This window comes from Chelonia mydas, chromosome 20 (assembly GCF_015237465.2).
Source record: "Chelonia mydas isolate rCheMyd1 chromosome 20, rCheMyd1.pri.v2, whole genome shotgun sequence".
In the NCBI taxonomy this organism is placed as follows: Eukaryota; Metazoa; Chordata; order Testudines; family Cheloniidae; genus Chelonia; species Chelonia mydas.
This window is the reverse complement of record NC_051260.2, coordinates 5,188,688-5,201,102: the sequence shown is the minus strand read 5'-3', so window position 1 is coordinate 5,201,102 and position 12,415 is coordinate 5,188,688. Positions and strand designations below refer to the sequence as shown.

At 48.1% G+C, this 12,415-nt stretch overlaps 1 protein-coding gene across 4 annotated transcripts in view; it reads right to left on the bottom strand.

The window, feature by feature from the left end:
- PFKM (phosphofructokinase, muscle) overlaps positions 1–12,415 on the bottom strand; it is a 50,536-nt gene that overhangs the window by 27,222 nt on the left and 10,899 nt on the right. For all 4 annotated transcript variants that reach the window (XM_037883771.2, XM_043533079.1, XM_043533080.1 and 1 more), the window contains exons 2-4: positions 12,239–12,337; positions 3,550–3,623; positions 350–427 (exon numbers count right to left, since the gene is read on the bottom strand). In XM_037883771.2, the coding sequence (XP_037739699.2) occupies positions 350–427; positions 3,550–3,623; positions 12,239–12,337 (251 nt within the window). The remainder of the gene's footprint in view (positions 1–349; positions 428–3,549; positions 3,624–12,238; positions 12,338–12,415) is intronic.

Genomic DNA, 12,415 nt, shown 5'->3' with positions numbered 1-12,415 from the left:
GTGAAGCACTGGAATGGGTTACCTAGGGAGGTGGTGGAATCTCCTTTCTTAGATGTTTTTAAGGTCAGGCTTGACAAAGCCCTAGCTGGGATGATTGAGTTGGGGATTGGTCCTGCTTTGAGCAAGGGTGGGACTAGATGACCTCCTGAGGTCCCTTCCAACCCTGAGAGTCTAGGATTCCATGACTTTCAGTGGGGACATACGTTCCAAAGCCCCTTAAGCACATTTGAAAATCTAGCCCTTAGGTCTCCAAATCCCACTGAAATTCAGTGAGAGTTGGGTGCCTGGCTCCTTTGTAAAGCGCTGGCTCCCTTTCACAGCCAGCAAGGGGATCCATGCCAGGACTTACCAGCTGAAGCATCATGGAGACACGTTCCCATGTGGCCTCCTTGATATTGTCACCGCCGTCCACCAGTCCTTGGTAACCCTAGAACGGAAGGCACAGGAGAGAGATTAGGGGCAAGTCTGAAGGCTTTGCGACGCCAGTTACCGCTTGGAGAGATAGATGGACACTTATGGTGATGGATGGACAGAGGGTGCCCACAGGAACTGGGGAGGAGAGTTAAGCAGAGTGAGCCTCAAACTGAATGGAACCATTAACGTTCAGAGGAGCACTCCCTTCCCCGGCACAGACACCTCCCCAGCCCCACACAGAGGTACTGTCTTGCCCAAAGCCCACCCAGTCCATTGCAGGTTTTCAACAATCCCAGCAGCTGCTGATTTCAAAACCTGTATCTCACTGGCCTGTTGTGGACTCAGAGGATTGCTCAGACCATTTTGGGTAGACCCAGAGAGGGTGAGAACTGAAGAGGGGGGAGGGATAGCTCAGTGGTTTGAGCATTGGCCTGCTAAACCCAGGGTAGTAGTTCAATCCTTGAGGGGGCCATTTAGGGATCTGGGGCAAAAATTGGGGATTGGTCCTGCTTTGAGCAGGGCGTTGGACTAGATGACCTCCTGAGGTCCCTTCCAACCCTGATATTCTATGATTCTAAGACAACAGTAGATCTGAGTTTGGTTCTGAACAAAGTACTCTGGGTAGGAAACAGTTTCAGAGTAACAGCCGTGTTAGTCTGTATTCGCAAAAAGAAAAGGAGTACTTGTGGCACCTTAGAGACTAACCAATTTATTTGAGCATAAGCTTTCTTGAGCTACAGCTCACTTCATCGGATGCATACTGTGGAAACTGCAGAAGACATTATATACACAGAGACCATGAAACAATACCTCCTCCCACCCCACTCTCCTGCTGGTAATAGATAAGCTATTACCAGCAGGAGAGTGGGGTGGGAGGAGGTATTGTTTCATGGTCTCTGTGTATATAATGTCTTCTGCAGTTTCCACAGTATGCATCCGATGAAGTGAGCTGTAGCTCAAGAAAGCTTATGCTCAAATAAATTGGTTAGTCTCTAAGGTGCCACAAGTACTCCTTTTCTTTTTGGGTAGGAAACACGTCCACATCGGATATTGGCGGTCCAGGCACACAATATAGGATAGTAAGCAAATAACAGACTGGCAATACAATGAGACACAAGGGCGAGGTGACATCTTTTATTGGACCAACTTCTGTTGGTGAGAGAGACAAACTTTCGAGCTTACAAGTAAGTTTCCCAGATCTGAAGAGGAGCTTTAAGTGTCACAGCTAAATACAAGGTGGAACAGATTGTTTAGCACAAGTAGTTAACACATATTTCAAGGGACCATTCCAGGTGAAGTGGCCCATTAACACCTCTCCAGTCACAGGGAGGAAAGTGTGGGGGAAAGCAGGTTTGTTTGTTTGTTTTTTTGGGGGGGAGGGGTTGTTAGTGGATTATAAATTGTTGTAATCAGCCAAAAATCCAGTGTCTATTCTGTCCATGATTTTTAGTGTCTAGCAACAACAACGAGGAGTCTGGTGGCACCTTAAAGACTAACTGATTTATTTGGGCCTAAGCTTTCATGGGTAAAAACTCGCTTCTTCAGTGTCTAGCAAGGCTCTCAATTTAAGCTCCCAGGCTCGTCTTGTGAAAGTGCGGTGCAGGTTCCCTTGGCAGTACAATGAACTTGGGAATGTTCCTGTGCTTGAGCCTACAGCTTCTCTCTGCTCCAGTCTGCTTTCTCCTACGCTTACTGCCGTCCCCTTCCACATCTTTCCTGATCTTCTCCTTTAGCCCAGCATGAAGCATCAGTTACAATCACTAGGAAGCAGACACGTGTAATGCTAAATTCCCTCTAAGCTGCTCAGCAGGCTGTCAAGGGCTGCAAAGGTGCCAGGGAGAGGCAGCCCTCTCCCCTGGACCCGAGCTGCTGCAGCAAAAGAGGGCTGGGGGGAGTCCTCTCTCCCTGCTGCAGCCTGGGGCAGCCTGTACCCCAAGCCCCTCATCCCCGACCCCATCTGAGAGCCCGCACCGCCCAAAACCTCTGCCCCAGCCCTGAGCCCCTTCCCACACCCTGAACCCTTCAGCCCCATCCCCACCCCAGAGTCCGTACCCCCAGCCAGAGCCCTCACTCCCTGCACCCCAATCCTCTGCCCCAGCCCTGAACCCCCTCCCACACTCCAAACCCCTTGGCCCCACCTCCGCCACACATCACCTCCATATTGGTGCACATAACAAAATTCATTCCGCACATGGATGTAAAAAATTAGAGGGAACATTGGTGTAACAGTCATCTGTCACTGCTGCTCTGATAACATGATGATGGGCATATTAGAAATGATGGCTATGTGAGTATTTATGGTGATGGATAGCTAGATGAGTATATGTAGAAATGAATGGATATAAATATGCTGATAGATAGATATAGATAGAGCAATGGAAAGATAGGTACATGTAGGAAAGGATGGATGGACAGACATATGGGAACATGTGGTAATAGATGGATAGACTATATTAATAATGAACAATAAGCTGCAGTTCAAGATAACTAATATATTCTCCCTGTTTCTCACTATTCCTCTTCCCATGTGGCAGATGTCTCCTCATATCTAAAGCCGGCTTCCTTTTCATACAAGGCAAGACAGTAAAACTAACATAGAACCTTTAAGAGCAGTATGTCCCATGGAGACATCACAAAATAAATGTCAAAATATCCACTCCGGCCCCGACTCTGATTAAATCAGTGAGTCATGGTCTCAGGTGAGGTCCTGGTCTCTCAGTGGCTCTGTGTCTAGACGCAGAATGGCTCTTTGAGGTTACTGCAGGGGTGCAGGCTGCTGATGGAATTGCGGTGCTGGGGACCAGAGGATTGGGATTTAGGGTAGCAGGTTCTGGTTTTGGTTTGGGGTAGCGGGCCGGGGTACAGGGATGTACGTTCTGGTTTGGGGCAGGGAGTTAGGGTGGAGGCCAAGGATTAACTGTAAGATATTACGTCAAGCACCCCATGAAAATCAGGAGAGATTTCCCTTCCTATCGCCCTTTGCAATGGGGATTTTTCTAGACACAACTGGCTACGTTTATAATGATTCATGTACTGTGGAGACATTACGTTATTAAAATCCCAATGAGAGCAAAGCTAGATGCAGTTCAGAGCAGAGGTGAGGAAGCCATCCAAGAAGCAAACAATCGTACCAACCTCATGAACAAAGTACACCTTGGCTCCTGTGAAGATGCCCACTCGAACCACAGCCCGGACAGCTGCATTCATGCCTGTGCAGAGAGAGAGATAGAGAGAGAGAGAGAAATCACTCTTGCATGCAAAACACCTGCCATCTCATTCCATAACGGAAGGGAATCTCTGCAGGACTTGGCTTTCTGATTCAGTAGTGTGCTCCAATTCAATCACAAACCGCTGGGCTCGGCGGCGGAATCACCAGGTAACATTCTCTGGCCTGTGCCATGCTTTTGGAACGTCCTACCACCTAGATGATCCCGATGGTCCCTTCTGGCCAACATGATGGAGCTCAGGGGTTTCTGATGCAGTAACAGAAAGGGGCTTTGAGCAGTTCTGGGCTGGATACAGATTCCAGGTTTCAGCTGACACTTGCAGGAGAAGGCTAGTTTTTCCTACAGGACAGGAATGGTTTCAGCACTAGTCATGTCTTTCCCCTACACTGCTGGGGGCAGCCTAGTCAAGTGTCTCATGGGAATTCATGGAGCCATTAACAAGAGATGGCTGGCCCAAAGTGAATGCAGGATGGTGCAACAGCGTGATGCATGGGAAGGAGGCAGCATTATTCCAGGCCCCAATATCTGCTGATCCTTCCCAGAAGCCCTCTTTGTCCTCTTCCAGCTCTGCTCTGGTGCCAGCCAGCTCAGTCTCTGGAAGGAGGATGCCTCCAAAGCAGACTTAGCAGGGTTAGCTTTTTCTTCGTAAATGTCGATAAATGTCAATTTCACCATGTGCACACAAAAAATATTCCATCCATGATCACTGAAATTCACTGATAGGCAGAGCAAGAAAAATGCTGCTTAAGAATGGATTAGAGTTTGATTTAAGGCTCTTTGCTTTGCAGCTTTTGACAAGTGATGTTGGCAGTTTGTGTTTTAATGTTATGAAGCTTTAACTTTTTGAATCTCGGTGTCTACGGTTATTAAATAATTATCGTCTGACCTCCCATAATTTTCTGCAAATCAATCAATAAAAATAAAAAATGCTTCAAATAAACATTATGCTTTCCATCAAAATGATAAACAACACAGAAAAAATCTAATTCTGTCAAGCCTACTCAAAAGGGGTTGATGGACACTTCTCCTCTATTGTCCAAGAGCCCCTCCCCTTACAGATCTCTCTCTACCTCACAGAAGGCACATCAAGTGGCTATGGACCACTAGGTTGATGCTACTCTTTGATGACAGACCTGAACCCTCCATTCACAACACACCACCACCACTGAAGTAATCACGGGATAAATTGTGGAGCAAACGTGACTTGTGTGGAGCTTCCCTGTTCAACCACGCAGCATTTCACTGCAGCCTGTCCTTCCTCCAGCCGTTATCTGTTGAGGCCCTGAGCCTGCAAGCAACCCTTGTGCTCCTCTGATGTGAAATTCTATCAAAGCCATCAGTGTTCAGAACATATTTGATTGAAGCAAATCCCATGAATCCCCGTGCTGCCTAAGCGGCCGTGATACAGCAGGGGGTGGATTTTTATCCTGCACTCACCCAAAGGTGGGCAGGAAAAGCAGCCCTGTCAGCTCCAGCAGCTCAACCAGATAAGGGCCCAATTCAGATCCCTCTACACAACTCTGGTAGCCTACAGAGGCTGTAATAGAGCCAGAAGGGGGGCGTGGCAGGGCATCTGGCACAGAACCAGCAGAAGATTGATGTAAGAAGAACTGGGTAAAATTTTTCAACTAAAACTCCCCCCTTTTGGCAAAAAAATGCTGATTCAGCAACACAGAAACATTCAGGAAATTTGTGGATTTCGGGAAATTATTTCAATGGGGGGGGGGACTTAAAAGAAAACTCCAAAAACATTGAAAAGTTTCATCTCAACATTGTTTAAGCAAAACATTTTGATTTTTTATTTGAAAGGACTTTTTGTTGAGAAATTTTTGTTAAAAAATATAAAAACCTGAAACAATGCTCGAAATTGAAGCAAAATGTTTCAATTCAGGCAGAACAAAATATTTTGTTCAACCCAAAACAGGATTTTTCCCCGCAACTTTTCAAGTAGCCAAAAACGTAAAAAGAGTGTGTTTTCTGTGGTCCGAAAATGGATTTTCCCCTCCCCCAATTAGTCAGATATGCCAGTGAATTGAAACATCCTGTTATTTGCCCAGCTCTACATGTAAATGACCCTATGCCGCACCCCCCTGGGGGTCTTGGCATGGGCGGGGGCATGACAGGAAGGAATGTGCTCAGACCACTCTGTGCTACAGGGATTTTAGGTGGGGTTGAAGCCCTTGGGAAGCTGCTGTAAAAGTTAGACTAGTCCCTGAGGCTGCTCTAACTTACCCCAGGGGTCATTCTGGTCCCCAAGTCAACGCAAAAGCCAGAGAGTACAGAGATGGCTTAAAGAACATGCCCCTGTTAAAGAGAAATATCCATAGGTTCCATTTAAATTTGGATTCTGGCACACAGACTAAAGTCCCATCAGAGCTTGGGAATGGTTAGATTTCTCCAGACCCCTCCTGGCCACCACCCAGAAACTGGCCAGCTATAGAGGGGAACCTCCTCCAAGTGTTAACCTGGTGATGGCTGGGCAGGTGGAAAGCTGGGACCATTGCTACTGACCAGCTAAGAATTATGCCTATCTTATTCTATTTATACATCACCCTGTCTCCCCCACCTCACCTTGGGCCACTGGTTTGTCTCATCTACCTGCTCCATCTTGGCTTTGAGGTTGGATGCTCTTTGGGGCAGGGAGTGTCATTTATCCTAGCTTTGTACAGCACCTAGCACAATAGTGCCCAAACTGGTTGTGGGCTTTAGGTGCTCCCTCAATGTAAACGACAGATATTATCTAAGGTACTTTTATGGCCCCCATCACCCTAGCATCTGGGCACCTCACCATCTTTAATGTAGTAAATTAGTGACATAAACTGTCATGCTTCAGGGCATAAGCTTGCCCCTAACTAACTGGTGGTCAGAAAGAAACTTTCCCGTCCCAACACTGCTCTGAGACAGGGCAAGGTGGGCCATTTCCAGTAGTTGACAAGAACGTGTGAGGAATAGTGGGGGCGGGGGAGGAAATAAACATGGGGAAATAGTTTTATTTAATTAGTAAAACTATTTCCCCATGTTTATTCCACCCCCTGCCCCCACTATTGTTAGTCTCTAAGGTGCCACAAGTCCTCCTTTTCTTTTTGTGTCACACAGTAACTCAAATAGGCCTTGTGCTGTGTCACAGACACATCACGATCCATCCCCTGTGTGGGGTGATCCCCTCTAGCGGAGGGCAAAGACCTCTTCAAGACCCTGCCGCTCCCTCTGCAACCTTTGCTCCCACTCCATGTGTGGGCAATGGGCAGTGGCTCAGCACAGCAGCTGATGTGCCAGCTTAGCCTCTGCCCTAAACCCATGCCACGTTAAAACATGCAAGGAGCTGGCTCTGTATCACATGGGGGGGCTCTAGGCTCCCCAAATTGTGCTCCATCTCTTTGCCCAGCAGAACCTCCCAATGCTGCCTAATATAACTCAGCCCTCTCCAGCCCTCCTGTGTGCCTGGAGCCCCTTACTGCTGGATGATGCTGTCTCATGCACCTGATCCCTCAGATGATTTTCACATTTTATTTTTGGTCTGCTGACATTTAACCATAAGTGCCTGCGGTTCTCCCTGGCACCCGGCACGCCTGCGTGGCTGAAAATACCCCAGCGGGAGAGGCCTCTCCTTGGGACAGAGGAGTACTTTGGGATTGGATTACAACCCCTCTCCCACGGGGGTATTCTCAGCCACAGCTACCCTCCGTGTGCGGACAGCGGCCTTGTCTGAAGGCACAATGAGAGTTTATCGGTCACAATGAAATCTTGGACGAGAGCCTACAGACAAACTGTAATAGCAAAGCAGTGGGGGGAGATATTAAGAACGAAGACAAAGGAGAAAAGATATTTGTGCTCGACAAATTCACGCCAGAAATTACAATGCAATGATTAACAGGGAGGGTGATTAACCACTGGAGCAAGGGATGTGGTGGGTTCTCAAGATAAATCAAGACTGGACCCCTTTCCAAAAGCGAGGGTCTGTTTCAGTTTACAGGGGGCAGAGAGCGAATGGTCATCTTTACCTTCTTACACATCGAGGGCGGTTTCTCCCCTTGTGCATCAGCTGGCTCTGAGCCCAGAGACCTGAATTCAGCTGGGAGATTGTTTGACCCTCCCATAGAGGGACCCCCATACAGTCACGCCAGCTAATGATGCCATTAGCCAAGTCTGCTCCTGCCAGTGCTGATGAGTTGCTGGTATCACAGCTCCTGGAGCATCAGGCTGGTGTCGCCGAGCTAATCACCCCCAGCCCTGCAGCTCCCACTTCACCCGCACATCCTAGAGCAAAGCCATCAGGTCTATTCCCTGCCCCTTTCTTCTCTTGCTCCAGTGCCCCGTGTGCTCAGTGCAGGACATCCCTCAGCTAAGGGGACATGGGGATTCCCCCAGCCCTGTTCTACCCTCTGAGGATGAGTGTGTCACTTCTCTACCCCCTGCTGCAAGCTGCTGTCTCTCTCACATGGGAAGGGAGTTCTGTAGAGTTGCAAGATCAGTGGAGGTAGAGAAGAGGGCTAGGCAATGCCAAAGCACTGCCGGCACCAATCCTCCCCCCCAAGCTTCCTGCACAATTTATAAACCGGGGCGGGGGGGGGGCGCGAAGGGTCCCAGAAATTTCTGAGCACCCCGCAGATCTTCTGTTGTGATTTACAGCACAGTAGGACTTCACACAGGGACAGACAAACATAAGCCAGCCAAGGATTTGCAAAAGCAACTAGGGATTTTGGGTGCGCAACCTGAGATGCCTTAAAGGGGCCTGACTTTCAAAGGGTTGAGGACTCAGCACTTTCTGAGCATCTGAGCCCTTAACGTGCCTTAAATAGGGCTCCCAAAATCTCTAGTCACTTTTGAAAGTATTCAGTTGAAACCAACAACATTCAAAGTATGAAAGAACTTCCCTTGAAATGAAAAACTTAAGAAATTCCCAGACCCCCAAAAAAACTTTGTTAAATTGGAGTTAGGTTGCAAATATTGATCAATAACTTAAGGGGATCAAACTTGAGAAGAATGTTGTGATTTAGAATGAAATCAAACAGTGGAAAAGCCAGAAAATTCTCAGTTAGGGAAAATCTTGAAACAGACACAAGTATGGAAATGCAGAGTAAGTTCCCCTTAACTCTTCCCCTGTTGTTCTTCCCACCTGCAATCATGAGATAAGCTCCTGCCTGCCCACTAAATACCTTCAGGATTGATACCAACTGCCAACCAGTACTTTACTAATGTGTGACCACCCACCCTAATGAGTGCACACGGTACGTGCTATCTCCACAGCCCCAGATTCTCTTCCAGTTACCCTCCATGCTACCACCTTGCCTTGTGCTTCACACACACACACCCACACACACACACGGCCATCCAAGAAATTTCACCGCCATGTATACGCTGTACTCTCTGAACATATCCCATAGCTGCAGGAGTCTTGCAACTTCTTCTGCAGCATCTGGTGCTGATCACTGTCAGAGACAGGACATGGGGCTAGATGGACCTCGGGTCTGAGCCATTCCGGGAGTTTCCTCTGTTTCCTTTAATATGTTCGTGCTTTGCCCCTAATGTAAATGATGGTGGACATGCTTAAAGACATCTTCAGTCATAGACTCTGGTGAGCTTAAGATACAGCTCATATGTGGAAGGAAGAATGGTGTAGTGGTTAGGGTACTTGCCTAGGTACTGGGAGACCCAGGGTTCAATTCCCAGCTTCTTAGGCAAGTCAGTCTCTCTATACTTCAGTACCCCCTTCCCCCCCCCCCCGCCATCTGCAGAATGGGGATGATAGCCCTGCCCTGCCTCATACGGGTCCTGCCCTGCCTCATAGGGGTGTGTGAGGACAAATACAGTAAAGGCCTTGAGATGAGGGTCTGTATGTGAGATACACAGAGAACCCCTGTTCCTTGGTGCTCTCCCAGCTGCTTATTGCACAGACCTGCTGTCTCACCTCTTAGTGCAGGGGCCATCTGGGGTATGTCTGCACAGCACCTAGTGCAAAGGGGCCTTGGTTACCTCGATATCAATAAGAACAATAGATGGACTGCACCTTGGGGCGAGGACAGAGGAAGGCTTGTGTGTCTCACTGTCCCTGGAAGCTATGCCAGTTGGAGCTTTCACTCCTGGTAGGATCATCTGAGCCGGACGGGTCAAAGGGTAGGGACCAGATGAAGGGCAGCCCACTGGCCCCCCAGTTTGGGTTCTGAGGGACAGTCCAACAACCTAGCCTGGTAAAACAGTTTATGTTACAGAAACACGACAAGGCAGCCGTTCCTGTGAACAGCAGCAGGAGAGACAGGAATGGCAGAGCCTTGTTTGTGCCATAAGCAGGGAAGGAAGCAAAGGGGGAGTCTAAAGTGTTGTGTTCTGGTGGGCTAGAGTTTGGGTGCATAATGAGTGTATGATGGGGGAGGAGAGTACACAGGGAGCATTGCCCAGTTCTCTGCTCCTGCACACAACCCTCCTCCTTGCATTCCCTGACTGCAAGCATCAGGAGAGCCTGCTGCAACCAAGAGCTGCCCCCAGGGCAAGGAGATTGAAGGGGCAGCCCATGCTGCACCCTGCTAAAAGCCATCACAGCCCTTGCTTTGCTGTGTGGAGCTGTTCTTCGAGGCCCCCGAATGCAGGCTGCAGCTTACAAGCTGCACTGGAGCCCATAGTGCTGCTTGACTGGAATGGGTCTCTTTACTTCCAGACCTGCTCTGTCCACACACTAGAGTCACTCTAATAAGCACCTTCCAGCTGGGGAGATCAAAGCACTTCACAAACATTGCTCCTGTGGGGCAGGGGAGCGTGATCATCTTTCTTCTGCAGAAAGGGTAAATGGGGCAGGGGTAGGGGAAGTGACTTGCCCAGCGTCACGTGGAGAGTCAGGGATAGAACCCAGGAGTCCTGACTCCCAGTCCTGTGCTCTACCCACTTGAAAATGCGTACTCCCGTCAGCCCCGCTTGGGGTCTGAAAGCCAAGAAGCTGCAGGGTCTCACACTCAGGCACGGATTCTGGAGACAATAGTCCATCCACAGTGAAGCTTGCCACCAGTGGAGTCCAACAGCATAAGTGAGGACAGAATCGGGCCTTGCAGTCGGGACTTAGTTAATAATTCTGTGGTTCCACAAGAGACATAGACTTCAGGCCCCTCTCCCAGAGCTGTGTGGGTTCTGCAGGGCTAGCCGAAGTAGAATAAGAGTAATAGAAATGTATTTTACTCAGCCAATCAGCTCACAGGACGTCACACTTGATGCTCCCCAATTTAAAATAAAGACGGTATCTATCCAGGTACATGATTCTCTTCCCTGTAGTGTCCGAACCTCAACATTTGCCAAAGCGGCTTCTGAAAAATGATCTGTTTTAAATTTTATATCTATATGAAATTTTGGATCGCTTGATTTTTGGAGAGCTCTGTTTTAGCCACCCCTAGCCCCACAATCAATGCACTTGGAATGAGAGGCCCCATTTGCAAATCAGGCTGTAAGAGGGGCATTATTGTATTTTTTATCTGATGGTTTATGAAAGCAATAACAGGCTCTAGGTGCCATCACAGATCCTTGCACTGCTTCCCGAGTAGTGGTTAAAGCCACAAGGCCTCATGGTCACCTGAGCCAGGTTGGCATCTGGTCCAAGATCACACCTTGTGATTTTATTGCCAGTCTCATGATAGTTAATGTTCTCCAAGCCCCAGCTCCCGGAGTCACATGATGAGAATCTCAGCTCTCCTTTAAAAAAAGAAGTATGTTTCTAGCCTTTGGGGTTATGGAGAGAAGCTTGAAAACATGACTCCTAAAGGCTCAAAACCCCAAAGGCAAAGAAAACGCACCCACAATTTATTGTTTCCTTCAAGCCCCCCCCCCCCCCGATTTTTATGCCTATCTCATGACTTTGGGAGGTGTAACTCATGATTTTGGATGCTCGGGGAATACCACATTTAAGCACCAACATAAGGATTGGGTTTCCCAAAAGGATCTTGCCGACATATCTATACCACACACATTGGTCACCATTTTAAAAAACAACTGGGGGTTTCTGAGTTCCCAACTGGAGACACCTTAAAGCAGTGGTTCTCAGCCAGGGGTACATGTACTCCTGGGGGTATGCAGAGGTCTTCCAGGGGGTACATCAACTCATCTAGATATGTGCCTAGTTTTACACCAGGCTACAGAAACAGCGCTAACCAAGTCAGTACAAACTAAAATTGCATACAGACAATGACTTGTTTATACAGTTCTATATACTATGCACTGAAATGTAAGTACAATATTTATATTCCCGTTGATTTATTTTATAATTAGATGGTAAAAATGAGAAAGTCAGCAATTTTTCAGCACTAGTGTGCTGTGACACTTGTATTTTTATGCCTAATTTTGGAAGCAAGTAGTTTTTAAGTGAGGTGCAACTTGGGGGTAAGGAAGACAAATGAGACTCCTGAAAGGGGACAGTCATCTGGAAAGGTTGAGAGCCATTGCCTTAAAGGGACCTGCTGCAATGTGGGCGAGTGCTCAGCATTTCTTGAAAATCTCCAGCGTTCTCCCGCTGGGCTCTCCCAAAACTGAAGCAACCAGAACCTCTAGTCTCTTTTGAAAATCATGCCCATTGATTCAAACAGACAGACTCCAAACACAAACAGTGCCGCTTATCTCCTTACCCTGCGCGTCTCCTCCTGAGGTCAACACAGCAATGGCTTTCCCAGTCCCCAGACTGCGTGTGTGCTCATGTTTTTCTGGTGGCGGCGACATTTTCTTAGCTGGAATATAAAAATAATATATAGATTGATGAAGGAGAGCCCCTTCCCAGGCGCCTCCTGCCTGCCCGATTCCCACAC